The sequence below is a fragment of the Pundamilia nyererei genome, unplaced genomic scaffold (genome assembly GCF_000239375.1).
Source record: "Pundamilia nyererei isolate P.nyererei 1_Seehausen unplaced genomic scaffold, PunNye1.0 scaffold00184, whole genome shotgun sequence".
Lineage (NCBI taxonomy): Eukaryota > Metazoa > Chordata > Actinopteri > Cichliformes > Cichlidae > Pundamilia > Pundamilia nyererei.
Window position 1 is genome coordinate 1,027,918 of NW_005187585.1, and position 27,210 is coordinate 1,055,127.

The 27,210-nt window shown below is 41.1% G+C and overlaps 3 protein-coding genes across 5 annotated transcripts in view; 2 read left to right on the top strand and 1 right to left on the bottom strand.

The window, feature by feature from the left end:
* Positions 1 to 6,837, top strand: part of dmxl2 (Dmx-like 2) — a 43,786-nt gene extending 36,949 nt beyond the window's left edge. For all 3 annotated transcript variants that reach the window (XM_005746869.1, XM_005746870.1, XM_013914290.1), the window contains 10 exons: positions 141 to 227; positions 465 to 586; positions 706 to 844; positions 2,264 to 2,324; positions 2,476 to 2,603; positions 2,679 to 2,756; positions 2,866 to 2,957; positions 3,048 to 3,100; positions 3,200 to 3,417; positions 4,841 to 6,837. In XM_005746869.1, coding sequence (XP_005746926.1) covers positions 141 to 227; positions 465 to 586; positions 706 to 844; positions 2,264 to 2,324; positions 2,476 to 2,603; positions 2,679 to 2,756; positions 2,866 to 2,957; positions 3,048 to 3,100; positions 3,200 to 3,417; positions 4,841 to 5,050 — 1,188 coding nt within the window. In that variant the 3' untranslated portion in view covers positions 5,051 to 6,837. The remainder of the gene's footprint in view (positions 1 to 140; positions 228 to 464; positions 587 to 705; positions 845 to 2,263; positions 2,325 to 2,475; positions 2,604 to 2,678; positions 2,757 to 2,865; positions 2,958 to 3,047; positions 3,101 to 3,199; positions 3,418 to 4,840) is intronic.
* Positions 6,838 to 6,843: 6 nt separating this feature from the next.
* gldn (gliomedin) lies at positions 6,844 to 12,539 on the bottom strand. The gene is made up of 10 exons (XM_005746872.1): positions 11,770 to 12,539; positions 10,164 to 10,215; positions 10,059 to 10,076; positions 9,809 to 9,907; positions 9,195 to 9,296; positions 8,980 to 9,096; positions 8,674 to 8,754; positions 8,464 to 8,589; positions 8,217 to 8,367; positions 6,844 to 8,125 (listed from the first exon to the last, which is right to left on the bottom strand). The coding sequence occupies exons 1-10, from the start codon at positions 12,310 to 12,312 to the stop codon at positions 7,660 to 7,662; spliced, it is 1,755 nt and encodes a 584-aa protein (XP_005746929.1). The 5' UTR covers positions 12,313 to 12,539; the 3' UTR covers positions 6,844 to 7,659.
* A 2,362-nt stretch (positions 12,540 to 14,901) lies between these two features.
* On the top strand, positions 14,902 to 19,097 carry cyp19a1a (cytochrome P450, family 19, subfamily A, polypeptide 1a). Its single transcript, XM_013914289.1, has 10 exons — positions 14,902 to 15,013; positions 16,114 to 16,335; positions 16,430 to 16,580; positions 16,694 to 16,848; positions 16,965 to 17,129; positions 17,267 to 17,381; positions 17,458 to 17,569; positions 17,759 to 17,921; positions 18,192 to 18,433; positions 18,696 to 19,097. Exons 1-10 carry the CDS (start codon positions 14,902 to 14,904, stop codon positions 18,954 to 18,956), a joined length of 1,698 nt encoding a protein of 565 aa, XP_013769743.1. The 3' UTR covers positions 18,957 to 19,097.
* The last annotated feature ends 8,113 nt before the right edge of the window (positions 19,098 to 27,210 follow it).

Sequence of the window (27,210 nt, forward strand, 5' to 3'; positions counted from 1 at the left end):
TCTATCCTACTAGAGGGAAATTAAAGTCTATTTATTTTTTAAAAAATCTCCTTCATACCATTAATCTGACCCAGGAGAACCTTATTTTAGTGTTTCTCTCTTCAGCTTTGATGTTTTCCTTTTCTTTTTGCCTTTTCCAGGTGGAGGCTGATTTGGGCTACCCTGGAGGAAAAGCTAAAATCATCCACAAGGAGTCTGATATAATCATGGCATTTGCCATAAATAAGGTCAGTTGTGGGTGTTAACTTGTGTAAAATACTGGGGAAAACTTGTGGTTCATAATTTCCTTTGATTCTGAGGACACTGTACATGGAGACAGGATTATTAGATAGATTTATATTAAATGAAGGTTTCTAGAAATCCTTTTTAAGTAGCAAATACATGGCAGTTACTTTCTGGGAATTCAGAGAAGCTAGTGATATGTGTTGTCTCGCCTTATCCACCGTGCTTCCTTACTTTCCTAGGCTAACTCTAATGAAATAGTGTTGGCTTCCACCCATGATGTCCAAGAGGTTGATGTGTCCAGTCTAGTAGCTGTCCAGCCCTACACGTGGATTGGGGAGGACTTTGATAAGGAGTCTCGCAGGTCAGACTAGCAGCAGATCTCATGATTTCCTTCAAATCTCACCGAGCCTGGACTGCACACTCCCTGTCTCCTCTCCGATTAAATGATAGCTTGTGTTTTTTTGTTTGTTTGTTTTACAGCTCTGATGATGTAGATCATCGTTCTTCGCACACCAATATTGCCCAGGCTAGCTCCGTCCCCTTTGCACCACCGCAAATGCCAGTCTCTGCATCCATGCCGTGGCTCGGTAGTGGTCAGACCAGTATGGGAGCCAGTGTGGTACGCGATTCTTCACTGCAAATCTACACAGCTGTGCAACCTGAATCCAGCAAAACCAGGCAGCAGTACATATGCAGTATTTAGCGATAACCAGTAGGGGGTGATTAAGTTCTGTTTCAGGGCTCATAGAAAGGGTGGCATGACTCTGCAGTCGTTTCATTTCATAATATTCATTAGTAAAGATTTAGATGTATTTTTACAAAATGAAAACGCTTCATTTAAAACTTCTGCTTCTGGAAAAAAATCAATTTAATTTGGGGATTTTATTCAGCAGTCTGCCGGGCTTGCACGTTTTCAGGCAAAGTTTGTTTTTTATTGTTATCGCTGCTGAACCACGCCGACTAAACAGCTGGCCTGCTGAGTCTGTAGATGCAGATACAGACTGGGGGTGTGTCTGCATGGCAGTGATGGCCAAATATAAACACAGATATCAGAAGCCCTTTCAGACGGCTAGCCAAGGTACAGATTTGCGTCAGACTAACACGCAGATAGGTTCTCAGTGTCCCAGCCACGGTGATAAATGTTTAGTGTGATACACAAAGGAGGACAAGACCGAGGGTGTCATAGAGGTTCAAACGACTGTGGAAGGGGTTTTGTTAAGTGTGAAGGTTGAGGAGGGCTCTCTTAACATATTCAATTATCATATTCTGATGTGCAGCAAAATTAGTTGCATCTGTCTAAAAGCTACTATCTGTCCAGTTTTAGAATTAGTCTTTACAGCAGTGGTCAGAAAAAAAGTTTTTTCATGACCAAAATGTGAAATTACATGCATGTAAAATACTTTAAAGATATTGTTGATGCTGAAGAAGTCATGAAAGTGCAGGAATGAGTTTTAACGAAAAGAGCTGGAAGCTCTGAATATTGAGGCGATCTGCAGAAATTTGCTTGATGTTTGAAGTGATGTGTTGGTGTGTAATTTACCATAGTCACGTATAAGTCTGAACGAGTGCACACCTGAACGAGTGTCATGTGTGTCTGAGAAGAAGATTCGATAAAAGGGATTTAAACTCTTGCGCACATAGACGGTGCCTCAGTCAGCCCATCATCCAATCACGTTACTGCTTAGGTTAGCCCAAGGCTCCACTTAAAAATGCCTAAAGACTGCTTGATGACCACTGATGATCGGCGCTGCACTGAATAGCTGTTTGCGATTGCTTTGGCTGGTAGCAGATTGATATGGTCGCCTTTGATTAATGTGTAAACCAATTTGTCTGCAAAAACTTGCTAAATGCACGCTAAGTGGTAGTGACACTGTGAAGAGTGGAACCCAAACGGGCAACAGTTATTGCTCAGGGGGTCGTCAACCACTCACTAGGCTGATCTTCACGCCTGACGTTTTCAGATAGTTAACTTAATTGTTTGCCCAATTAATTTAAGCTAATTACAAGATAAATGTATGTTTATATTGATGTCTTTCAGATTATGAAGAGGAATCTAAACAATGTGAAGAGAATGACATCCCATCCCATATATCAGTACTGTGAGTGCTACTTTGAGAGGATTCACCAGTATACATGTTTACCATGTATAAGTAAATTATATAGCTTCTCCTGCTTTGTATTCCTGTTCTTTTCCCACCATCTCTCTCCCTTTCTTTTCCTGGTTTGTGTGTGTGTGGGGCTGTGTATCAGACATGACTGGGGCTCAGGATGGTAGCGTGAGGATGTTTGAATGGAACAGACCTCAGCAACTCATTTGCTTCAGACAAGCAGGCAACGCTCGAGTCACCCGTCTCTATTTCAACTCCCAGGGCAACAAGGTACACACACAAAGTAGCAACTGTGTTTTGTGTGTACGGTGCCATTGTTCTGATTCCTCTGAAACATTCTTGTAGTGTGGAGTCGCCGATGGAGAGGGCTTCCTCAGTCTCTGGCAGGTTAACCAGACATCGTCCAACCCTAAACCGTACCTGGTAAGGTTCCCTCCCACCTCCTTATTCACAGTCGCAGCACACACACAATATGAGTGGTCTGTATAATTCAAATGAAAATGTGCTTTTATTTTCCTGTTCTTGCTCTCAGAGTTGGCAATGCCACACTAAGACCTGCGGGGATTTTGCTTTCATCACATCCTCCAGTCTCATCGCCACGGCCGGACAGTCCAATGATAACAGGTCAGATTTGGACGACTAATCAAACACTGCTCTCTTTCTTTTTGTTTATTTTTTCCAGCTGCATAATATTTTGCTTTATGTTATTTATAGAAATGTTTGCCTGTGGGACACTCTGATTTCACCTAACAATACTATGGTGCATGGTGAGAAATCCATATTTATTCTAATAAGTGAGTTTCAGTGATTTTCTTTTTCCCTATATTTCAAGTTTATCCACTTTTACTTCCTACCTCCCCCTTCAGCTTTTCCCTGCCATGAGAACGGGGCCACTGTGCTTCAGTATGCTCCTAAACAGCAGCTGCTGATTACTGGAGGCAGAAAAGGCTTTGTGTGTGTGTTTGACATCCGACAGCGGCAGCTGCTCCACACTTTCCAGGCCCATGATTCAGCCATCAAGGCCCTCGCATTGGATGCCTTTGAGGACTTCTTCGTCACTGGCTCTGCAGAGGGCAACATGAAGGTGACGCATGCTCTTTCTCTCACTCACTTCCTTGCTGATACACGCTCACATTGTGTGCTGAGGAATAATATCCTTTTGTGTCAGTGAATGTTATTAAACATAAGCACTGTGTAAAGCATTCAGCATCAAAACTACTGAGAATTCTTTTATATTCATTCCAAGTTTGTTTTTTTTATCCATAAACTGGAGGAGTATTTGGTGCAGCTCTCTAGCCTTCAAACAACACTTTTGTCCCTGGATTTAAGATTCCAGGTCTAGTTTTTCAGGCTTTGCTGTTGTGGTTTGTTTATTAAGTATTCCAGTATAAGGTGATGAGATCAAAGACTTAAAACACAGAGGTGATACGGTCCAAAGGTCAACACTGCACTGCCGGGATGACTGCGTTCTTGTTATAGATGTTATAAGCAGGAACAAGAAAATGTTAAAGGCAAAAGATTTAGAGAAGTGAGTCTTTCATGCTGCTTTTAATCAACTCAGATTCTTTAATCTTTTAATGTAAACTCAGACTGATTTGATGATAAAGCCTCTGTGGGTGCCATACTGTCTGCTGCAGGAAGCCTTGTTCTTCTTGTCACTAAAAATAGTTTGTTATGACTTTGGCTGAACTAACTAAAACACAGACTACTGTATGTTATATATTCAAATCTGACTTCGGATTTATCAGTGACAGTCAAAGCAGCAGTGTGTTAATGTTTGGCACAATCACATGGAGTACTGGTTGAAATTACTGTCCTGAAATATTTGAGAATTATTTTTATTACTGATAAATGTGTTCTCTGTATTCTGACTTAGTTGATTGGCTAATAAAAATTGCTGTGATCACCTGTAGTTTTCATGGAAGACACCAACTTGTCTGGAAATACTCACCATTTACTCTACATGTTGTGAAATGTAAAAACATTTAAGGAAACCAGAAATTAAAGCTGTTCACCTTCAAAGTAAAATTTGTGCCTGATCACTGTAACTAACACATTTGAAAGGGTGCAGACGGTGTCTGTTTTTTGTTTGCATCAGACTTTCAATCATTTCACTTCTGCTTGGCGAGTGTTTACAGACAAGTCAAGGTATGCAAACTACCGGCAACTGCGTCAACCTGCTAGAAACAAAAGCAAACACAGATTAGCACTCTATACCCATGTCCAACCTCTTTCTCTTTTCCTGCTACTGCCATCAACCTCCAGCAACCACCTTTTTGGGATCCTTAAAGCACATTTGTCTCTTTGTAGAAACAACATGGAAAAATGCTAATTGATCACAAATGCCAAACAAGTGGTGTCCCCAGCCAAATAGTTTTTAATTTCTCCAGTTTCATTATTTAAAAAATGATCTGTTTGGGTTTGTTTGTTTTTTTTCCATCCAGAAAACCCTGGGAAGAGAAACTAATTATATACTCTGTTCTCGCTCTCTCTTCCTTTGTACCCAGGTGTGGAAGCTAGCCGGCCACGGGCTCATGCACTCTTTTAGCATAGAGCACGCCAAGCAGTCCATCTTCCGGAACATCGGCGCAGGTGTCATGCAGGTGGAGACGCGACCCGGAAACCGAATCTTCACCTGCGGAGCAGACGGCACCCTAAAGATGAGGGTCCTCCCAGACCGCTACAATATCCCCAGCAGCTTGGTTGACGCCCTGTAATGCTTTTTGTAATTCTGAGGGTCCTAAGAGGAAAGGGTCAGAAAGTGGAGGAAAAAACCGAAATGCTTCTGTAACACTCTGTAGGCATTAATAGAAACGCTGCTGGGGGAAGAGTTAGTCAAAAGATTACCACGCTGTTGGCAACTTTCAGCATGAACGGTGTTCATGAGTTTACTGTTGGCCGTATCCAGAACGATTAAAAACGGAGCTGCAAACATTTTATTTTCCCAAAGGCTGAAAACAAAGTTACAAGCAAATGGTATCATACTTGATTTTAAAGCTAGTTTTATTGTAATTTTATCGAAGAATCTCTACTCTTAGAGTGTGTCCATAGGGAAGCTATGCATGTCCTGTTCTCGTTATGCGGTGCAATCACAGGTCTATTGATAGTGCTCTGTAAAAGTGCTCAAGCAAAAATTTTAAAAGTGTGTAACTGTCGTCATTTTGTGCCCACAGCTGAAATCTCTTAGCATCTACTGTAACCAGCACCGTGGTTTGTTATTAAGTCAGTGGTTTCCAGTGTGAATCGAGTTGTTGGAATCTGCATTTTGTTTCGATGGTTTTTGCCCCCCACCCTCCTGCCTTTTATTTGCCCAGCTTTCTCAGCTCCGTGGAAGAGTTGATGGTGCATTTGGTCCTGATAGTGACACCTGTCTGTATCCCCCCCCCTTCTCTTTTTCCACTGGCTGCCCATCACTCACTTGGCCTATAATGGTTTGGGTTCAGCCCGCTCCAGTTTGGCCCTCTGCGTGCGTGTTCACTCTGCTGTGTCTGCCATCTGTACGTCTGCGCGCCCACCTGCCCTCAAATGCCTGTTTGTGCGGCAGACTCACTGCTAGAACATTCCTGTTTGGAAGACGGTGTGTTTTACTCCTGTGACTGTGATTTCAGTGTTTCCATCTGTCTGGTACAACGCTAAAGATCCACCCACCCACTCACCCCAGAGCAGAAACACAAAGGTTCACTTCTGGTTTTATCACAAAGATTTTATTTTATTTGTTTGTTTTTTTTAATTGAGTTGATTTTCTTATTTAAGTTATTTATGTTTGTGTTCATTTGGTTGACCATTCCTTTCTAAAACGATTTATCTTATTGCCTTTTATTTTAGGAATGTAAGGGGTTTTACTGTAATCTGACTGGGAGATGTGCAACAGTCTGCTGTATGTAAGTGTGTTTACCTCACTAGTTGTTTTTACTGTTTCATCCATAAGGAATAGATATTTGCACTCAAATTCTGGAGACACTAAAAGTTTATTTCAAATAAATAGGTTATTAAAGAGGAAACGATTATATACAAATGAATGTCTGGCTTTATTTGGCCTACTAGTACAACATTTAGTTGTACTAGTAGACTATAGAAAACTATAGAAATAGTTTTATTATATAAATATATATATATATGAACTATCACAACAACCTTGTACAAACATGAAGGCATTTCTTTATTTTTGGTTTGTATCATACCAGTTGGATTAGTTGTAACTTTTGTTAAGTGTATGTATGGTATTTATTAAAGAGATTTGTGTTTCTCTCCCTCTCTTTCTGCCCTCTGTGTGTACTGTATGCATCTTAAGTGTTTCCCCAATGGTCCCACTGGTGTCGCGTGTGTGTGTGTGTGCGCGCGTGCGTGTGTGCGCATTCATGTGCGTACGTGCACATCAAACAGTCGAAAAGAAGCCGTTATTATGAGTAGAGGCCTATTAGGGTACTTGAGCCTGAAGGTGTGTAAGAGAACAGGTCATGGTCAGTTTTACCTTTTGTAAAGTGAATAAATTCTTTTTATTTCATCAGGATGATTTGGCGCTTTTTTTTCCTCCTTTTTTTTAATTTTAATTTTTATTATCCTTTGCAGCCAGACAGCTGTGCTGCTTCCTTACAAAGGCAGGTTTGTCTATATGTACAAAAAGAGGGGGAAGGGACATCACGAGTTACATCTGTATAAAAATCAAGCAGTGGTGACCCACCATGCAAAAACGCAAATGGCAACAAAAGTTGAGTTATAGGTTTGATTGGCATAAACTGCCAGCTTATACAAAATGATAAGTTTTCACACTATTAGTAAATCTTGTGTCCTTTGAAAACTCCATGTACAGTAAATACAGCACTTCCTTCATCCATCCATTCATACATTTTCTTCTGCGAAAGGATGGACACACCCTGGACAGGTCAGCAGTCGCTGCAGGGCTAACAGATAGTCAGACAAACATTCACACCTATGGGCAATTTATAATTGCCAGTTGAGCTCACCCCACTAACTGGATGTCTTTGGACTGTGGGAGGAAGCTGGACTACACGGGAGAAACATGCAAATTCCATACAGAAAGGCTCTGGCCAGGTGGCGGATTCAAACCCAGGACCTTCTAGCTGTGAGGCAACAGCGCAAACGTCTTGTTAACCAAAACCATATTTACTTTAGTGAAATAGTTTGACGGTCAATTACAATTTCACTTAACACAAAAGTAACACGGGACAATATATTTAAAACAGCGACACACACACTGTATGCCACTCTTGTGTTATCAGTTTTCAGATGCAGTGAATAGATGAAAGTCTGCAGGCGTTTTGCTCTCAGTATTTACTGTAACAGTCGTGTTCGGACATCATGTTTCTCACTCATCAGAGATGAAGTGGACCACATACAGCCTGACGTAGCTGTGGTCCCAAACATACAGGTGTCTGTCCTTTGGGCTGTAGGAGAGCATTGCCAGCACTTCACCAGCAGACCTCAGGTCAAAGGTCACATTGACCGGCTTTCCCTTCAGCAGGTCAAACGCAAAGGTGACTCTGGTGTCTTTGGTGTCGGTGACATACAGGACGCCACAGGCGATGAAGGCGTTGCCGGCTTTGATGCGAGGATAGGTGGTGTTCACGTAGGATGTGACGGAGAAGGTCTTCTGGTCCAGCTGGGCCACCATGATGCTCTCGTCAACATTGGATGCAAAGATCAGCCACAGGCCGTTCTCATCTGCTGCCAGCTTGAAGTAGGTCTTAGAGTTGGGGAGCAGGTAGGCGAGGTTGTTGTACAAAGAGTTTTCAATAGTGAGAGTCTGAAGCCTTTTGGTGCTGAAGTCAAATCTGTGAACACACAAGCAGGAAGCTGCTAAATGAAGGATGCGGAAGTCATAAAAAATCACCTTGATGTGCATCGAGTGGCTTTAAGGCTTACTTGGCAATGCTGGGAGTGCCAGCAGCATGATAATAAAAGAAGCCATTGTGAACGATGTGGCCGCAGCCTTGATAGTACTTTATAACGTCTATGGTGTCGCTGCTGTTCTTCTGGAAGAAGGAAATGCTTTTGTACTCCTTCAGCATGCGACCTGGGGAAGAACAAGCAAAATCTTTACTGCTAAAAGACGTGGAGATTATAAAAGTGGGGACAGGAGCACATGCGCGACACTCTGTAACCAGCCTACCAGAAAAGTGATCCGCCACCCATATTCGCTCATCGTTCAGCTGAGCGGTGTCCTTCATCCATGTGCCAAATGTGGTTTTCATCTTTGTCACATTTCTGGGGTTGATCAGAGACTTAATCAGGCAGTCTGTGGGGAAAAACAAAAAATCTCAGGGGATTTACTCACAGGTCACATGACTGCACATGAACACAGCCTCCTGTGGAAACGTACCGTTCCTTTTGGCAGTCTTCTCGTGTACTTTTTCTGTCTCCTTTACAGGTGAGGTTTCATCATTTGGAATGGCATGTAGCCCTGTTAGAAGCAGTTTCATCCTGTTTTAGTCATGTCATTGATGGACTAGTTTGTCAGAAGGTTTCAATTAGACACTTTATGGGGAGGGGGGGGGTCTTTGAATTTAAAAAAAGAGAGAGAATTTGAACCTTCTTCCCGAGAGCTTTGATTGCATTGAAAATTATTTTGTCAACAACTGTTTTTAGGAACACAAATGTCACCTGCAAACTATGACTGATCTCTCACCCTGATTATGAGAAGCTTGGAGGTGAGCTCTGCGGTGCCCTACTCTGGGAGGCCCCTGAGGCCCCGGCGGGCCAGGAGGACCCATAGGCCCAGGTGGTCCTGGAGGCCCAGGTGGACCTGCTCAAATGGAGAGAATGTCTAAATGTTATCCATTTAAATTTATTTTTATTTCAGGTCATCTGCAAAATGGTTCAAGTCAATAAAGTTCTACTCACCCTCAATAATGGCATCATTGGATGGTTGGATCTTCTCTCCGGGTGGGCCCGGCTCTCCTCGCTCCCCTCTTTCTCCTGGTTCTCCTTTCTCACCTGGTGGCCCTGCGGAGAACACCGTGCAAAATAGCTAGAACATTGTATTCGTAACCTCAATACACTTTGCCCCATTGTTGAAATGAATTGTCCCATTGAATTGCTGGCATGAATCATGCCATCCACTGTGGAGGAGAGCAGAGTGAAGTGGGAGAATACTGGAAGACAGTTTTCCAGTTCATTCAGCTGAAGCCCAAAACCACAGAGATGAATAATATCGGCAAGGGAAGAAAGCTGTTTCAAACTCTTCACTCATTCATGAAGCAAAAATGTGAATAAATTCTGCTTGCATTGTGATACATGGACAGAAAGAAGTCTGTGCGTGTGTGTGTGTGTGTGTGTGTGCATGCCAAGGAGTTTAAGTGGCTGTTTCTTCTTTTTTGCTATTTTAATACTTTTCTCTGCAGGTTATACTCAACCTTTTGACTTTTACATTGTGCCAGTACTTCTATGCTTAAATGGCCAAGATTGCCTGAGGACAAAATAAGGATGGATGCCGAGTGAAAGCACTAATTCCTTACCTTTTCTTCCTCTTTTCCCATCAGCCCCAGGAAGTCCATTCAGTCCTGGGATGCCATCAGTCCCATTGTGTCCAGGCAGGCCATCTGCACCAGGCAAACCTAGAGTAACACAAAAAAATCTTTACTGTGGACTCAACAAAAGAATAAACATTAAAAAAAGACTTATCAAGAATATGGGTCACTAAACCACAAAGGAGACATACCCTACAGCAGGTTTTAAATTTGGATTAGGAATTGTGGGTTGACTTACCCGGCGGACCTGGAGGGCCTGTGAACGAAAGTTTAGAAATGTTAGAGAATTTTTTAAAAGTAATATTCTGAACATGATCACATGATTCATACGAGTAAAACATACCAGCTATGCAGACTCCCCTGGTGCTGTTGCAAATATCAATCAGCACTTTGATCTGAAGTAAAAGAGGAAATAGAAAAAATATTAATGCAGTAAATTTAGCAGCATACTTTACCTGAAATTACTCTATTAAAAATAAAAACCCTGCACCTTTTAACGTGCCAGTTAAAGATTATCTGTGTAGACTTCAGAAACCCCTTCATGTTAAAAGACACCAGCGGCCATTAAGGAAACTGCAGTTAGCATCGTGTTAATTGTGTGGTGTTCACACTCAGTAGGTATGAGTCAGCATTCTGTGCACAGGCCAGAACATGAGCCTGACATACACATTAAACTGACTGATCATTTTGGTAGATGAGAAATGTTACTACAGTCTGAGTATTAATTGTTTTACATTTGACTCTGAGCTTGGTTATTATAGAGAAAAGAGCAAGAGGAGCTAAAATATTGCATGGAGATTAAGAGCTTGTTGATGCTGACCCTAGTTCATGCAAGGCGGGCATCACCTTTTTAAAGTGCAGGTAGAATAACTCTGACTGCTGCACACTTTTGCTCTGTAGGGAAGTGGAGAAAAAGAAGCACTGAGGCAAGGTGCTCTAAAGGAAGATTAAATGTCGCTTTCTTTGGATGTATGGGGTAAATCTAACTCCAGTCTTTTTATATGATAGTCTCTAGAATAGAACATCCAGTTTCTGTTTTGTAGTTCAAAAACTACTGACTAGTTTTACTCGTCTAGGCTTTGATTGCAGAAGGGTAAAGGGTTCATGTTCAGAGCAAAAGGGGACTGCACTGACTGAAGTGCTAGCTTGAAATCTGATTTGCTGTTGTCTCACAGTTGAATTTGTGGCTCTAACTTCATCCATTATGCATCTTGAAATCCGCCAGCTACACATAACGCCCCCAAACCCTTGCCGTTACCCTCTGAGTCATCAGAAGCTAGTTAATGAGTTTCACAGAGTGTTTCCAAAGAAATCAGACTGTTCAATGTTACTGAGAATGTCAGGAATGTTTCCTTTTTTAAGTTACATTAACATTCATTGGCTCAAATTCAGTCATTCACATTGGTTGAAATTCTTTTGTATAGAGCTTTTAAGTCAGTATCTATAGAATAATATTTAAGATATATACATAATTATCTGCGAGGAATATTATTATTATTATTATTATTATTTGATATGTAATAATATTTACTTTGTGGCAGTGACTAGAGTAAGTCATGTTCAATAAGACGAGCATGATTTGAATGCAGAATCTCAGTATGTTAAATAACTACAGTTTTTCTGTGAAATGTAGCTGAGTAGAAGCTTAAAATGGTACAAAATTAAAATTCAAGTGTGTTTACAAAAAAGTAGTTTGATAAATGGAAATATTCTGTTGGAGTTTTATTAGGACATCTAAACTAAAATTCCTGTAATCATATTACCACAAACAGGATCTGGAGCCTTCAGATTGTCAGGCTCCATGAGCGTTACGACTTTCAGCCATTAGTCCAGTGAACCATTAGCGACAGCATTATTAAGCAATCACAAAACAAGGAAGCAGGCTGAGCTGCTCTAAATGTCCTGGCTTGCCTTCTCTCTCTCTCTCTCATTCAAGGATCTAGACTCACCGGGACCATGGAGTATGTCATCATCATCATCATGTCGTCCTGCACCTGCGCCTTGTGGTAGTGCTGGCTGTGCCGCTGCTTGTGCTTCTCGTGCTTCGTCCTCTTCTCGGTTTCCTCTCCGACCTCCTGGCTGGCCTCCTGCTCACTGATCTCCTTTCCCTCCTCCTGGCGAATCTCCTGCAGCTCCTGCTGTAGCTCCTTTTCCTCTTCTTTGCTCCTCTTGTTCCTGGAGTATTGGTACTGATATTGTGGCTGTTCCCCCACGCTCGCCCGCAGCCCTGCTGCTCCTCTGGGCACCTCTTGAAGAAACTCCACCACAGAGCTCTGCTCCACCTCCATCAGCCGTGCCTCTGTCTGCTCCAGCCTGGCACACTGCTGATTCTGCTGGACCAAGAGCACCAGAAGGCCTATAGAGTTCATCAGTGCCACGACACACGTCCCATACAGCACCATCCGCTGAGGGAGAGTCATGCTGGGTGTGGGAATCCACATTGTCACCACTTCACCTCCTCTCTTCTGGGGGTCAACCACTGACCTCAGCATTCAAAGAGAATGAAAGAACAGTGAAACAGCACAGAGGATGTGTTAGCTCTATGACCTCATGGAACAAGGTGCTCCCAACAAAAATCAAAACATCTAAAATTCAAACTAATCCAAGAGACAGGAAGACTTTAGCGGAAATTTAAGCTCCCGTTCAGCTTGTTTGAAATCTCTAAATAAAATCTAGTCAGCTTCAGTATCTGAGCTCAACACTGGTGGTCTGTCTGAAGGCAGACTGGTAAATACAGTGGCTGTTCACCAAGTGGAGATGGGGTTATGTATGTGTGTGAGTGTGTGAGTGTGTGTGTGTGTGTGTGTGTGTGTGTGTACATGCAAACCAGTGATGTAGGAGTGGGCATTACACAATCTTCTGAGCTTGTCTGGGGAGAAACCCCCGCCTGTTCAGTCACCTGATTTATATTCATCTGAACCCATTCTACTGCACCGCCGTGGGCAGACTGACATCTCTCTCTCACACACACACATGCACGCGCACATATATGATGAACACACAAGAGGACTCAAACACATTACAAGAAAGCACGAATACACCAGAAAAAAAACAACTGTTCACTAGTACATTTACATTATTACACAATTACATTATTATTATTATTGTTGTTGTTGTTGTTGTTAGGCCTATATCATTACATATTACCACTATAGCTCCACTGAGTTCTCTCCTTTTCCCCCACCTCCTGTATCCTTGAATTTCTCCCCCCGGCTCTCGTCCTTGTCACATCCTCACAGCTTCCATTCACCAGGCGCAACAATGGCCCATTTCCACAGCTTTGATTTAGAACTGAAAAATGACATTTAACTGGAAAGGTGACAATTCAGCAGAAAAGAAATTAAGGCATTTGAAGCTTTTCTCCCTGCAAAAGGTAGCTGGTACAGCCTGCTTTGGCTTAAACAAAGATGTGACTACCTTAATAGTGCTTTAATGAGTAAGTTAATTGGCATCTGTGGTGTTTTAGAGCACTGCTCACTTCATGTAGCTGACCTACATGCTCTTGCAGCCGCGTTAAAGCCCTTTTACACAAACACACACACATGGGTTCAGCATAGGAGGAGGTAGAGGAAGAAATCAGCCAAGCAACATAGATTCAAGCCCTGAGCTCACCCTGTAGTGTGTGCACTGTGGTCCGAGGGTGTGGGTCACTGATGGCCAGTGGTTGGACAGCTTGAACTGCTCCAGCCAGACATGTACATATGAGTTTTTATTTTATTTTATTTTATTTTATTTTATTTTATTTTATTTTATTTTATTTTTTTTATTTTATTTTATTTTATTTTATTTTATTTTCATTCCAGATATATTTTTTTGCAAAGGCTTATCAATTATTTCATACTAAATCTATATTTTGACATTCCCACCTGTAGCCTTTTCTCCTTCCTAAGCTGCAGCTGCTGGGAAAGCAGCTTTATCTCTGTTCTTCCCACAGGTCCATGTTCGAATTCGGACTCCTGCCCAAGGACAGACAGATGGCCAGCCTTCCTGAAGACTTCATCCATCCTCCCACTTCTTCCTGCTCAGAAATTTAAAATTTATTAGGACTACTACAGAAATAAAAGTGAGGGATTACTTGTACTGCAGGTAAGTCCTCTCATAGTGTCAACAGAAAAGAATAAAGTGGAGTTCAGCGTGTAATGTCAAACAGTAAAGGCAACACTCTCTGTTGCATGTAGCTTGTAATGTGCAGCGGCGGAGCTGGTGGGGAAGGCAAGTTCAGCTTCACAGTGTTATCATATCTCATGACCAACTCTCCAGTGCTGCTTTAAATGTGAATCATGTGATAAATTCCCCAAGGTTGCTCGGGCAGCACAAAGCTGAGAGTCTGCTTTCTTTCGCTGCTGGTCAAAATCATCAGTCTCTCCTTCTGTTCTGTTAGTTTGAAAGTGAAACTTCACCCTCTTTAACTTCTGAGGTTTTACATCAGGACGTGATTAAAAAAATATATATGATTTTAGCAGGCTATTTAAATATAACCTCAGAAGAACAACAACACGTGGTATAAATCAGCACACTCTTTTTTTAAAGCAGTGTTTGAGTTCATTGAGGTTTGAGGACATCTCTCTTTCAGGGAGACTGTTCTAGATGTGCCCGTGATCTTTCAGAGAGAACAGCCTTTCACCTGTGGACAAAACAACTAGCCATACCTTTTCAGTCTATTTCTAATTGTACTGTCTTGAACTTTGATGTTTAAGATGCTAGCTGAGGTTTTCAGTTTTTCTGAGCACTGCACAGTCTGAATTTGCTGGGACGTCCACTCCTGCAATGACTGTGGATGGTGATAAATTATAGGTTGTGTAAATTGTGTGTAACCCTTGTGCAGTATGTAAAGCATTAGAGCTGAAAGAGGGTGTACTTAATTTTTTTATGTTTATCTAAATATGTGATGTAATAATATAATCCTACATATAACACATATTCTGACATTTCAAAAACCTTTTCAACAGCTCGTTTCTGAATAACTCCGTAAACATATACTAGTGATAAAGATGCGGTTGACCACAACTCAAAGCCCAGAGACGAGGTTACGCACACTTCTACTTTTTAGGAGAAACAAAGGGGGCTGTCGCCGCTTAATCATGCAGAACAATCTAGGTCTACGCCATCACACAGGGCATCGTTATCGAGGCAGGGGCACAGCACACAGTCAGTCATTTGAAGTGTGCGCATTCTTGGACTGGAGTGTGGGCGGTGAGTTTGCAGGGTTCTTTATGCAGAATGAGCCAAGGAAACAAAGGCAGGCACAAGAGCAGACAGCATGGGTTATGTTGAGGATTTTTAGAATTTATAATGCTCAGCGGAGAACTGAAAGTGGCTAAAAGTCACAGATAATGTCAATATTCACCGAGTTGTTCCATGTTTTTAGTTCACAGACCAGCTTTAATACTGATGACCTCTTTTTTTTTCTCCACTTTGTTTTCTGGCGAGGAAAATTCTTCCACCAGTCTCTCCATTAGCTACAGCTATCCACTCTTTCTTCAAACTGTCTGGGGGCTGGAGATGAACAGATCAGTCTAGCTTTACTGTAGTACATAGAGCATATCATCTTCATTTATTCATCTGATAAACAAATAAACAAATACAATATGGTATCTGCATTTAACACTGGTATTATGTGTAACTTATTTCCTAGCTTCACTGGATCTGAGAGCAACGCCAAATAAATTAAAACACAGCAAGCCAGGATTAAATGGATAGCATTTTCCTATTTTTTAGACTTTACTGTAATATGATCACATGTGTGAGTACAATATGAATACATAGCAGCTCTGATTAAAACAAATAGCTCTGATTTTGAATGAAAATGTATCACCTAAAATCCAAGTCAGCTTTTGAACATAAATCTAGAATCAATGTAATGAAGAATATAATTCAAATGCAATTACATATGTCAATATTAACATTTAATCCATTCCCTTGTCTCGCTTGTTTAATAAAAACAGATGAAAAATGTGCATTTATTGAAAAGCTGATTTTTAATAGGCAGCTAGAGCAAATAACACTGATGTTCTCAAGTTCTCACAGGCAAAGCAACTTCTTTTAAAGTTTAAAGGAGGTGAAAACCTTCTCATCAACAAAATGCCAAATATGAGCTCATATTTGCCAACATGCAACCGCTGAACTAGGTCCTGTAAACCCAAGGGCACAAGCACAAACCCAATCCCTCAAGGTTGCCACAGTATTGTTTACCTTTTTCCTGCAGTGTTGTGGCTTTTGCATTACCCTGACCTGGCACGTAACCAGCTCAGACCGCCTATAAAAAGGCAGATGTGAGCATTCGGACCCTTCAGGTCTGTGCAGGCTGCTCTACATCATCACCCTTCTCGTGGATCTGATCTCTACTTGTGAACAGGCGATGGGTCCTGTAGGCTTAGACGCCGTGGTGGCAGATCTGTCCGTGACCTCAAATGCCATCCAATCGCATGGAATATCAATGGCAACCAGAACGCTGATACTGCTCGTCTGTCTGCTGTTGGTTGCCTGGAGTCACACGGACAAGAAAATTGCGCCAGGTTGGTTCAGGTTGCTCTAATTAGGAGTTTATTTGTTTTTACAACAGAATGTTGTGAGAGCTGAAATATATTTTCTGCTTTTTTAATACAACAGGTCCTTCTTTCTGTTTGGGTTTGGGCCCACTTCTGTCATATCTGAGATTTATATGGACTGGCATAGGCACAGCCAGCAACTACTACAATAACAAGTATGGAGACATTGTTAGAGTCTGGATCAACGGAGAAGAGACGCTCATACTAAGCAGGTTAGTTGCATTCAATCTGTCAGTGCTGATGCTACCAAACAAGCCAGTCAAGAAGTAAAATGAAAAGCTGCAGTGGATTTTTTGTCATTGTTTTTGTTTTTTTTTTAAACCAGAGCTTCAGCAGTGCACCATGTGCTGAAGAACGGAAACTACAATTCACGATTTGGAAGCATTCAGGGACTCAGCTGCATCGGCATGAACGAGAGAGGCATCATATTCAACAACAACGTAACTCTGTGGAAAAAGATACGCACCTATTTTGCTAAAGGTAAAACTGGAACTCTTTCATGAACTTCAAAACAAAGAAAGTCAGCTATTCAAATGTGATTTTTAAACAGCAAATATTTGTCTAAACTAAATCATAAAACCATCTCATGTTGTCAGCTCTGTCAGGCCCAAATTTGCAGCAGACGGTGGATGTTTGCATCTCTTCCACAAAGGCTCACCTGGACCACCTGGACACCCTGGGACTCGTTGATATCCTCAGTTTGATACGCTGCACCGTGGTGGACATCTCTAACAGACTCTTCCTGAACGTACCTGTCAATGGTGAATAGGATGCATGAATATGTTACTTGCGTTATCATGCAAGCTGTACATAAAGAATTTCTTGTCTCCAGAAGTGGATCAAAAAGATATGGGAACGATTTTAGCATGCTAATATATTTATGTTACCTTGCATCCAGAGAAAGAGCTGCTGCTGAAGATTCTAAAGTATTTTCACACATGGCAGGATGTGCTTATCAAACCTGACATCTACTTCAAGTTCGGCTGGATTCACCACAGGCACAAGACAGCAGCGTGAGTCGCTCAGTCTCATACATAAGCCCACCTTTAGTTTCATCTTTTTAAATATGTGTTATCTGTTATCTCACAGCCAGGAGTTACACGATGCCATTAAACATCTTGTAGATCAAAAGAGGAAAAATATGGAGCAGGCAGATAAGCTGGACGACATCAACTTCACGGCAGAGCTCATATTTGCACAAGTCAGTCTACGAAGTATTCTCCTTCTGCAAATATACTTTCATTTAAAGTAAAACCTTTCCCTTGTGGTACTTGTGTTTTTTCATTTTCAAGCTGTCTCAGCAGTTCCTCTTTGCATGTGAAATGCTGGATTTCTTTTCCGCCTACCAAGTAAGGTCAGACAGCATATTTGCATTCAACTGTGTTTTCAGAACCACGGCGAGCTGTCTGCTGACGATGTGACGCAGTGCGTGCTGGAGATGGTGATCGCAGCTCCGGACACTCTGTCCCTCAGTCTCTTCTTCATGCTTCTGCTCCTCAAACAAAACCCGCACGTGGAGCTGCAGCTGCTACAGGAGATAGACGCTGTTGTGGGTAAGAGGCTGCAGCAGTTAAGAAAAAATGCAATTACAACTGATTTGCTGCACATCAAAGATACATTTTGACACTTGGCACTGTTTCACTCTACACTGACAGCTCTTACTATTACGCTTACACACCCCATTTAAAAGAATAAGTCCAACTATATCACCAAAACCACAAAACCTGGCCACAATAACCTTCATTAACTCAGGAGTATTGCATTTCACTGCATTTGCTCCAGGCTGAAAAACTTGAATTCACAACAGTCTGTTGCTGCTACAGGTGAGAGACAGCTTCAGAACCAGGATCTTCACAAGCTGCAGGTGCTTGAGAGCTTCATCAATGAATCCTTGCGCTTCCACCCAGTGGTGGAATGCACCATGCGTCGAGCCCTGTCTGATGACATCATAGAAGGCTACAGGATACCGAAGGGCACAAACATCATTCTGAACACAGGCCGAATGCACCGCACCGAGTTTTTCCTCAAAGGCAATCAATTTAATCTGGAAAACTTTGAAAAGAATGTGAGTAGTGCTTTCATTGCTTTACTTTTTCTCCTGGTTAGAAAGAGGTGGAACTTGGTTGAAAAAGATGATGTCACACTTATTTGTTCTTGTCTGGCACTTGTTCCAGTTGCACCAGTCAGCAATTAGAAACACGTCAATCAGACTCTTTCAGTCCAGCCTGATGAAGCCACACCCACACAGATCATCTGAGCTTCGTGTTCTTGAAAATACATCTTTCCTTTTACTTTTTTTCTCATCGGTCCTCTTGTTCTGCCTCCAGGTTCCTCGGCGCTACTTTCAGCCGTTCGGTTCAGGCCCTCGCTCGTGCATTGGCAAGCACATCGCCATGCTGATGATGAAATCCATTTTGGTGACACTGCTGTCTCAGTACTCTGTTTGTTGTCACGAGGGCCCGACCCTGGACTGCCTCACACAAACCAACAACCTTTCCCAGCAGCCTGTAGAGGCTGATCATCTCCACATGAGGTTCTTACCCAGGCAGAGAAGCAGCTGTCAAACCCTCCGAGACCCGAACCTTTAGCTGTACCTGTACTTTTGTATACTTAATTTGTATGATCTTATAACGACACAAAGCTAGCCTTTATATTTTGATATACGCAAAGATTGTATTTGTACTCAAACTGTATGCATGATATGAAATGTACATTTAAACCTGCTAACACTGAAATAAATGTAGATTATTGTGTCACAAATGTGTGTTGTCGTCTCATCATTTTGTCTGCATGTCATGCATATTTAGTTCACAGTTTTTTGTTTTTGTATTTTTTTTATTTGACCCCACATTTTTCTCATTCTCCTTTTTTAAATATCTTACACCTAAATTGAACTAATCACACGATTAATAATTTATTAAATGTGGTATAAATGTGCGTTTGTCATTTAAGAACACAGAAAATGAAAAAGGATTTCAAATTTGTCCTTTTATTACAAAAAAACAAAAGCAAAAGCAAAGGCAAAGTCCAATGGAAGCAAAGGGGAATGTAAATACAAGTTATTACACAGAGAATAAGTAGAAGAAAGCGATGCATTCTAAGTCTACTCCAACTCTGAGAAGTAAGTTCATTAAAATTTTTATTGCACATGAAAAAAAGCGAGAGAAAACCAGGCATTTTCCCAGAGTTCCTCTGCACCCACACACTTTAATTCCAAACAATGACACAACAGCTAACTCCCCTACTGTTCTGTGCAAAAGTCTTCAGCGAGCCTTTATTTCTTTAAATATTATTTCTTCCAAAAAGCCAAATTTTTTGTAATTTTTAAAGTGCTCTTGAGGAATAGTTTTCCAGACCTTCTGAAAGTCTTTGAATGCTTTTCTTTGGACACTTCTTTTTCACTCATTGTTCTCTTTTCTTTTGTGAATCTCTGAAAAATGCAAACGATAACACAGTTTGACAGGCATGAAATAGTATTTTTGCACCAACAAGGTGATTCCCAAAGAGCTATAAGGCAAAGACTTGTCATATTTCAGCACGCTGTCAGGCTTGAAAAAAAACCCCAACTATGTACAGCAGATAAACAGTATCAGGAAGTCATGTCGTCACAAACAGTGCCATTTTATAATCCACAGACAACCAATGCAAGTCTGATAACACCAAAGTAACCAGATCTCTTTTGTCTAATTGCAAAACAAGCAAGAGATGATTCACTTACTCCAGTAAACGGTGCATTATGGTGCTTTTCAATAGATCTAACATGTGTGACTTTATGATCTATAAGGCATCGTTAGTCTCGAGATTGTTCTGAGTGGGTGATAAAACTGCCCTTCGACAGCCACAAAAAGAAAAAAAAAGGCATCTCTTGTTGCAATTATGTAACACTAACATTGGTCAGGAGAGGGCGCAGTAACACCTAATACAGTGATTTGATCTTTATCTTCAGCGTCTAGTCTTTTCATTATGTTCAGTTGCTCTGCCTTTGGGCAAAAGTGGCTAATACATTTCATACTGAGATGCTTCAGCTTGTATTGCTTTGCTAGAAGCAATCAACAAACACGCTGAACAATCACTGTTCAATGTTTGAAAGAAAAAGGGCTGAGAAAGAAACTGTGTTCAAACAGGCAGTGTGTGCAGAGTTTCAGCTGCGCAGTGCAGTTTCTGCATGTCAACAGTCAGCTGTGTGTCAGTGATGCAAGAGAGTGACACGATCAAAATAAGAGTATCTGTCTCAGCTTGACTGATGCGACCTCTTGGGGCCTTATGGTGCTGATCACAGTGAGATGGGAGGGTATTAAAGGAAGGGTAGCACGCACACAGCTGCTTGGTAGGCTAATCAGTACCTGCAACAAATCATTTCGGCACCTCTGCAAGAAGCAAAGTCACTGTCTGTGTGACTGTGTGTGTGTTTGTTACTGTAGAGAGACTGTGTCTTTCTCTCTGTAATATTGTTTTCAGTGCGTGTGTGTGTGTGTGTGCATCACAGATCACAGGCTGTTCCTTGCAGGTGTTGTGGGATATAGCAAATGAATCATAATAGTCTCATCAACCCCAATCTCATTTCTGCCCTCGATCAGGATGGAAAACATTTTACATGCAGCCCAGACAGATCTTTATGAGATCTTGCAAATTTGCGAGGAAAAAATATTTCGTCATAATAATCTCCATGACATCTGTGAGCTTAATAACATTAAGAAGAGCTAGAGAGAATTAAGTTATTAAGATGGATGTAAATGAGTGAATACTGACAAACATCAAGCTAAAAATACACTGAAGCTGCGGTTCTTGAGGTTTTTTCACATGCAACCTGCTGCTCATCTGTCAATTTTTTTTCACAGTTCAAAAACCCTTAAGGCGAGCCGTGTTCATCTATCTTAGATTTATGTTAAAAGAGAACAAAGCCTGAACAGACAGATTATCGAGCAGCATGCAAGAATTTAAATTATAATTTAAAATAAAGATCTGTATACATTCAATTTCCAGCAGCTTTTGACAAATGTGTTAACAGCCAGTATAAAGTAGCCTCAGGGTGTAATGGTGTTTTAATTATCACATCCTCATGCACGGGCCTAGTTGAGTCATTGTACATCACCATCAGCAGGAACTGCAAAAACTTTTTTATAGTACTGATAACTTTTAGAGAAATCCCCCCTCAATTGTTTTTCTTTAAGAAGTTATTAAAACTTTTATTTATAGGGTCTATTTTTTACTTCCCTCTTAAGGGTAGCTAGTCTTTAGAAATGAGAATTAGCTCTTAAAAACTAAACAAAACAATAATTAAAGAAATCGGCTACTCTGTGTGTCAAAGGAAATGCAACATGACTCTAAGTCATCAAAGTAAAATATCAAAAAACTGCAATAGCATGACCTTTGACATCTGCACCCATCATAGCAGTGGAGCAGCTCAAGTAGGGTTACAGGAAAGTAAAAGTCAACAACCAAAGCAGATCTATGTTGTTATGGTTTTCTGGCTACTGTACTGGTGATGCTACAGTCACAGTAGGAAAAACAGTGGTTGGAGACGACGACACGCCCAAAACTAGCGTGCTCTGAACATGGGTTGTCGCTGCCTTTGAAATGTTACTTCAAAGGCGGGGACCCGGCCTGTCACCACTCACTGTAAGTTGCTGTCCTCAAAGCAACTGCAAAGAAACAGAGTCAGTCTGCTATAACTTTGCATTTGGATGGGGTCAGGCTGGCAACTACGTGCAATCTGTAATAAAATGGTGATTCACTGTGATAAATCAGGGAAAATCATAAATCTGTTTCCTTTGATCGCAAATCTATTGCTGCGTACATACAAAAACACTGATATTAAACAGAAATTTGCTTACATATAGAGTCCAGCTAGAACCTCGTAGATCTGAAAAAGATCAGAAATAGTGACGGTGTTGCTGCAGGACAGCAATTTTATACAGGAATATAAGCAGAATATGAGCAACCAACAGCTGAGTCAAGTTCTCTATTGCAGAGAGACACACTGTAGACATGTTACACTCATCAGCACACAGATTAACTATGATGTGTTGGCAATCTGTCTGCATTTATAAATTAGATGGCAATTATTTGCAAACCTTCGCCAAACTGTCTGAGAGTAACTGCAGTCAGAGCAGGATTGTTCCACCAGGCAGCTTGTGCAATCCCCTTGTAATAGAAAGTGGTCGTCCAGAGGCCGAACAACTACCACAACTACTTGCTATTGGTCACTGAATGTGAAAAAATTCAGTGCAAACACCAGGGAACCTCTGCTTTTTCCTAGTCACAAAGAGGTTACTCAAGTGTGCTGAGCCATAATGATTCATTCATAAGTTTTTGGTGGCTTTTATTAGCACTAGACACTGTAGTCTATCAAACCTTAGCAGCTCCTACTGTAGTATACCAATGGCATAGTCTAAAATCTCCTTTTAAATTCAATGAACCTGAAATCATGATGTCCCCCATCTTGTTGGCTTGCTTATAGTTGTTGCTATTCCAGCTACAGATGGGCTATGTCATGTTACTGACTGTGGAAGTATAATCTGAAAAAAGCACTAAGGGTGGAGCCAGTGAGTCCCCAAAACACTTTGGTTTGACAGGCCAGATGGGACAGAGATACAGAGATATATACTTCATGAATCTGTCTGTGAAGGTTCTCAGTCATCCAGGTCATCGTAGTCAAAGGAGCTTGCAAAGAAAAGCGTCTGGACTTCTTTAAGTACCTTGAAGACGTTTCACCTCTCATCCGAGAAGCTTCTTCAGTTCTAAGGTCAAATGGTGGAGAGTCCCAGATATAAACCTAGTGGGAGTGACCCCCCACAGAGGGACAAAAGGACCCCCTGATGATCCTCTAATCGCCTGAGCCAAGGTGTGAAACTGGGTGTGGGTCCCAATCAGCCAGAGTTTCGGGTGAGTTCATTGTGAAACCTGGCCCCACCTTATCATGCGAATTCCGGAATTCTGGTGGTGAGCAAACTCTTAGCCGATGGTGCTCCTAGAGAGGAATTAAACTGAATAGATTACAGTTCCAAATGAATCATGCATCACTGAAGAGTCATCATCTCCAGACGTTGTCTATTCCAACAACAGACTTCTTAGCAATAACCAGAAATCTACAGCTAATAGCCAGAGATACTTGACTGTGAACCAAAGTGGCAGGCTGATCAAACAAACAAACCAACTCTGCCATCTCTTAAGCAACAGTAAGCCCTGGAAAAAAAACCCTAATGTGTACCATGAGTGTGGTTGCACGGTAACTATTAAGGCAATAATAGGAGAAAGTAATAAGAGAAAATGTGGCCCCAAAGCAGATGCCTGTTATACCACGCATCTGCTATATCAGTTTGTGATGGCTGTGTGTGTGTGTGTGTGTGTGTCCGTATGAGAAATATTTTTCAAGAAGAATTGAAAAATACTTGTGGTTTCAGATTGTGTCAGCATTGTCTGCTTGAAGCACAAAGATGATCCACAGTAATGTGTTTTGAGATTTTACACTTTGTAACTTTTTTGTGATTTCATTTAGGATGAAATCAGAGCACTTAAATGAAAACATGCATATCGCAAATCCACCACACTGGACTGTATTACACTTGAGCTAACTGTAATCTTATGTTCTTTCTCTTTAGGAAGTCCATGTTTCTTCATTTGTGGTTTTCATTTGTCACATGAGGTACATTTTCCATACCCATCCATTTATTTTAATTCTTCCATGACAGGTTTACAGAGGCAGACAGCCAGACAGCTTTAAAATAACTCTGACGCAACAGCCTAGCACCAACTTGAGACTGTCCTGCCTCGAGCTCTGATTGACCATCTGATTGATTACATATTATTTACTGCCAAGAAACGCGCACACACACACACACACACACACACACACATTATTTCTTGCTAAAATTTTCAAATGCCAGTGGCCATATTGTCTCTCCGTTTCAGTCCCCTGCTGGATTCGTGTTTCATTAAAAGAGAGCCATGGTTGCCATGGAAACATCTACCAGAAAGGGTAAACTGGCAATGTACTCGTGTCTCTACATTGTCAGAATTCTGTCAATATGAACGGTACCTCCTACAGTCAGTTATGACACTGTTTAACATAATGCTCGGAGTAATTTGCCCTCGTGAGTGTTTCTCAGCCTCGCTGGCACTGTGCTCATATGAGCAGTGTATTTAGGGCCTTTTGATAGTCACAGGAAAATTTGTGCAAAAGAGGATATGCAGCGCGACTCTCTTTGAAACAGGAGAGACTCTCTCTCGTCAGACTGGTCTGTCTGAAGAAGCCCAGACTGGGAGGCTTTCTGCCAGTAGAGGCACTGGATCAAAGGCAGGCTCTCACTTCATGGCCTTTTCATGGAAGCCCATTTTGCAAAGTCAGCCCATTTGTTTCCCATTGAACATCAGAAGAGAGTGGTGGCACTCATCATTGAGGGAAGCTTTTCACCCTCTTCTTCTTCCTATTATTATTTTTGTATTCACCCCTCCCTTTCCTGCTTACTTTCTAAATAAGCCTGGAGATTTCAGAGTTCTGCAAAGTATGGCACCACAGCACGGTCTGTGTTAGCTCACTCGACAAAACCTAAAGCCCCAGTCAGAGATAAAGGATATCACGACGCTGGTTATCATCTCTCTTTGTTAAATCTGGCTTCAGGCTCAGAAAATGCTAATAGAAAAAGGGGAGTTTCACAGGTCATATGACTCTTCTCCTACACAAAATGATCCCCATGAGTGACGCTTACTTCAGAGATCTTATCAGATGATGATGATGATTAAAATTCAATATCTATATATAAGAACATAAGAAGTGCAACGCTGCAGAAAATCATTAATCTTGGTATTTATCACGCAGAGCAGTAAAACGATCATATTAATTCAAGTTAATGATTTAAAGCTGAATGCGTTCTGTGTTCTGCTGTTTATATGTCTCATTAAAAGTTACTGTCCCACAGCGTAAAGGAGACTTGGAAATATCTTCAGTTTGTTTGCAGAAAAAAGATCACAGTACACGTTCTGTGTTCTGGTGTAAAATATTTGAATCACCATTTATACATTTTTCGCATGACCACAGTGCATTTATGTGGCAATGCAAAACAGTTTGTGCTTCAGGCAGTGGTTTTTAGTAAGGTATGGCTAAACATTTACACATATGAATTTCCCCGGCAGACAATCTATAATGCACTTAAAGGAATTAATCAAAATGCGATGATCCAGGCAATTTTGAGCGGAAACTCAAAACACAGCCTGCTCCAGAGTAGGTTATGTGTTCAGCAAGTTACCATGGTGATTTATCCAGGTAAAAAGAGAGACGGTTTTGTGATACAGGAAACTGACTTTAAAGGCTTTCACACACAAAGCACGATGCAAAAAAATGACATGAAATTCACATTTTTCCGGATGCAGACACTTAACGTATGTAAATACTTGACGTATTGCATTTTTGTGCAACATTCATCCCCAAAAAGAAAATTGTAAACAAAATTGTCGACACCAAGCCACGATAAGCTGGTGTTTCCAAACAAGAAGAAAGGGAGGAAACTGAGATTTCACGGTTTGATCCCACAGTTGAAGCTGTATCGCAACTGCCTTCATTCATATTTCAGGATGTCAGTGGGGCAGTTTGAGAGTTGCTAGCAGAGTTGGAAATGCATCTGAGGAGTCAGGAAAACAATTTCAGACCCAGAGCAGTGTCTAGCTCTGTGTCTGGGGTAAAGCAGTGTTATTTTACTATTTACTTTTTGAGCTACAGTGCACTTGTTGCCAAACACATTGGTCTGGTTGGTCAGATCTGTTTGGAACTGAAAAATTGAGCTTAGATTGAAAAAATATTTGTCTGGCAAATTATGCAGTCAGAGTGAATAGCTGAATTAAGAACAGGTGAGTCTGAAAAACATTTTAAAAGCATGAAATATTCACTAAGCCATTCATCTGGCTTTGTAGTACACCTCTGGTACCACTCATCTTTTATGAATCTCTGACCATGCACATAATAGAATTTGTAGTACACTGAAGAAGACAAGTTAAAATGCATAATCAACAACTAATGTCATAACATGTAACAATGCCTGATCAAAATTCACTACTGTAAGCTAGCTTGCTAACATTGGTGTTGACCAGTGTTGGCACTGGTGCAAGAAAACTGGAAGGTTGATGATATGAGGGGGCATTTAGCTCATGTCACACTTGTGTTTTATAAAAAGAAATACTGTGATTGTCTTTAGACGACTGTTTTATTTCCCGTTTTCAGCTGTGGAAAAAAAGAGTAAGATTAAGTAGTGGGAGGAAGTCATATCAAAACAAGCCCTGATGCTTTAAGAGAGAGAAAGTGCTGTAGTTTCCACTGCATCATTACCAAAAAAAAGAATAAGAAAATAAAATAGAAAAAAAGACTTCTTTTACAGTTAGGTACAGTAGGACATATGATTTTGTGTTTCCACCAAAATGCTCTAGATTCAGGGTACTAACACCACTTTCATGTTCAAGAGGGCCAGTTCAGTGACTTGGATTACCCGAGGCAGTACCTAGCATCTAGTTAGCAGCCTAGCTAGCACCCACAGGTCCCTAAACGTGGCCACAAACTTAACACAGCATAACTTTAAACTTTTAACCTATTTGAATTCTTCCTACCGGGCTGTGAACATGTTAGCTTGGTTGGGTTTAGCTGCACAACGGCAGAATACAGAAATTTCAAAAACATTTTCATTGCCAAGCTTAGCATTTTAGCATTTGTTGAATCTCTGACCATGCACCTAATAGAATTTGTGGTACACTGAAGAAGACAAGTTAAAATGCATAATCAACAACTAATGTTATAACATGTAACAATGCCTGATCAAAATTCACTACTGTAAGCTAGCTTGCTAACATTGGTGTTGA

Bases quoted from the DNA above. Each gene is read 5' to 3' on its own strand.
- gldn (XM_005746872.1), bottom strand. From the start codon at position 12,312: ATGCTGAGGTCAGTGGTTGACCCCCAGAAGAGAGGAGGTGAAGTGGTG. The intron at 10,216-11,769 runs GTGAGTCTAGAT...CTTTTACTTCAG, and splicing joins TGACATACTCCATGGTCCCG to ATCAAAGTGCTGATTGATAT. The intron at 8,368-8,463 runs GTAGGCTGGTTA...GTTCTTCCCCAG, and splicing joins GGTGGCGGATCACTTTTCTG to GTCGCATGCTGAAGGAGTAC.
- cyp19a1a (XM_013914289.1), top strand. From the start codon at position 14,902: ATGCAGAACAATCTAGGTCTACGCCATCACACAGGGCATCGTTATCGA. The intron at 16,581-16,693 runs GTTAGTTGCATT...TTTTTAAACCAG, and splicing joins GAGACGCTCATACTAAGCAG to AGCTTCAGCAGTGCACCATG. The intron at 17,130-17,266 runs GTGAATAGGATG...CCTTGCATCCAG, and splicing joins CCTGAACGTACCTGTCAATG to AGAAAGAGCTGCTGCTGAAG.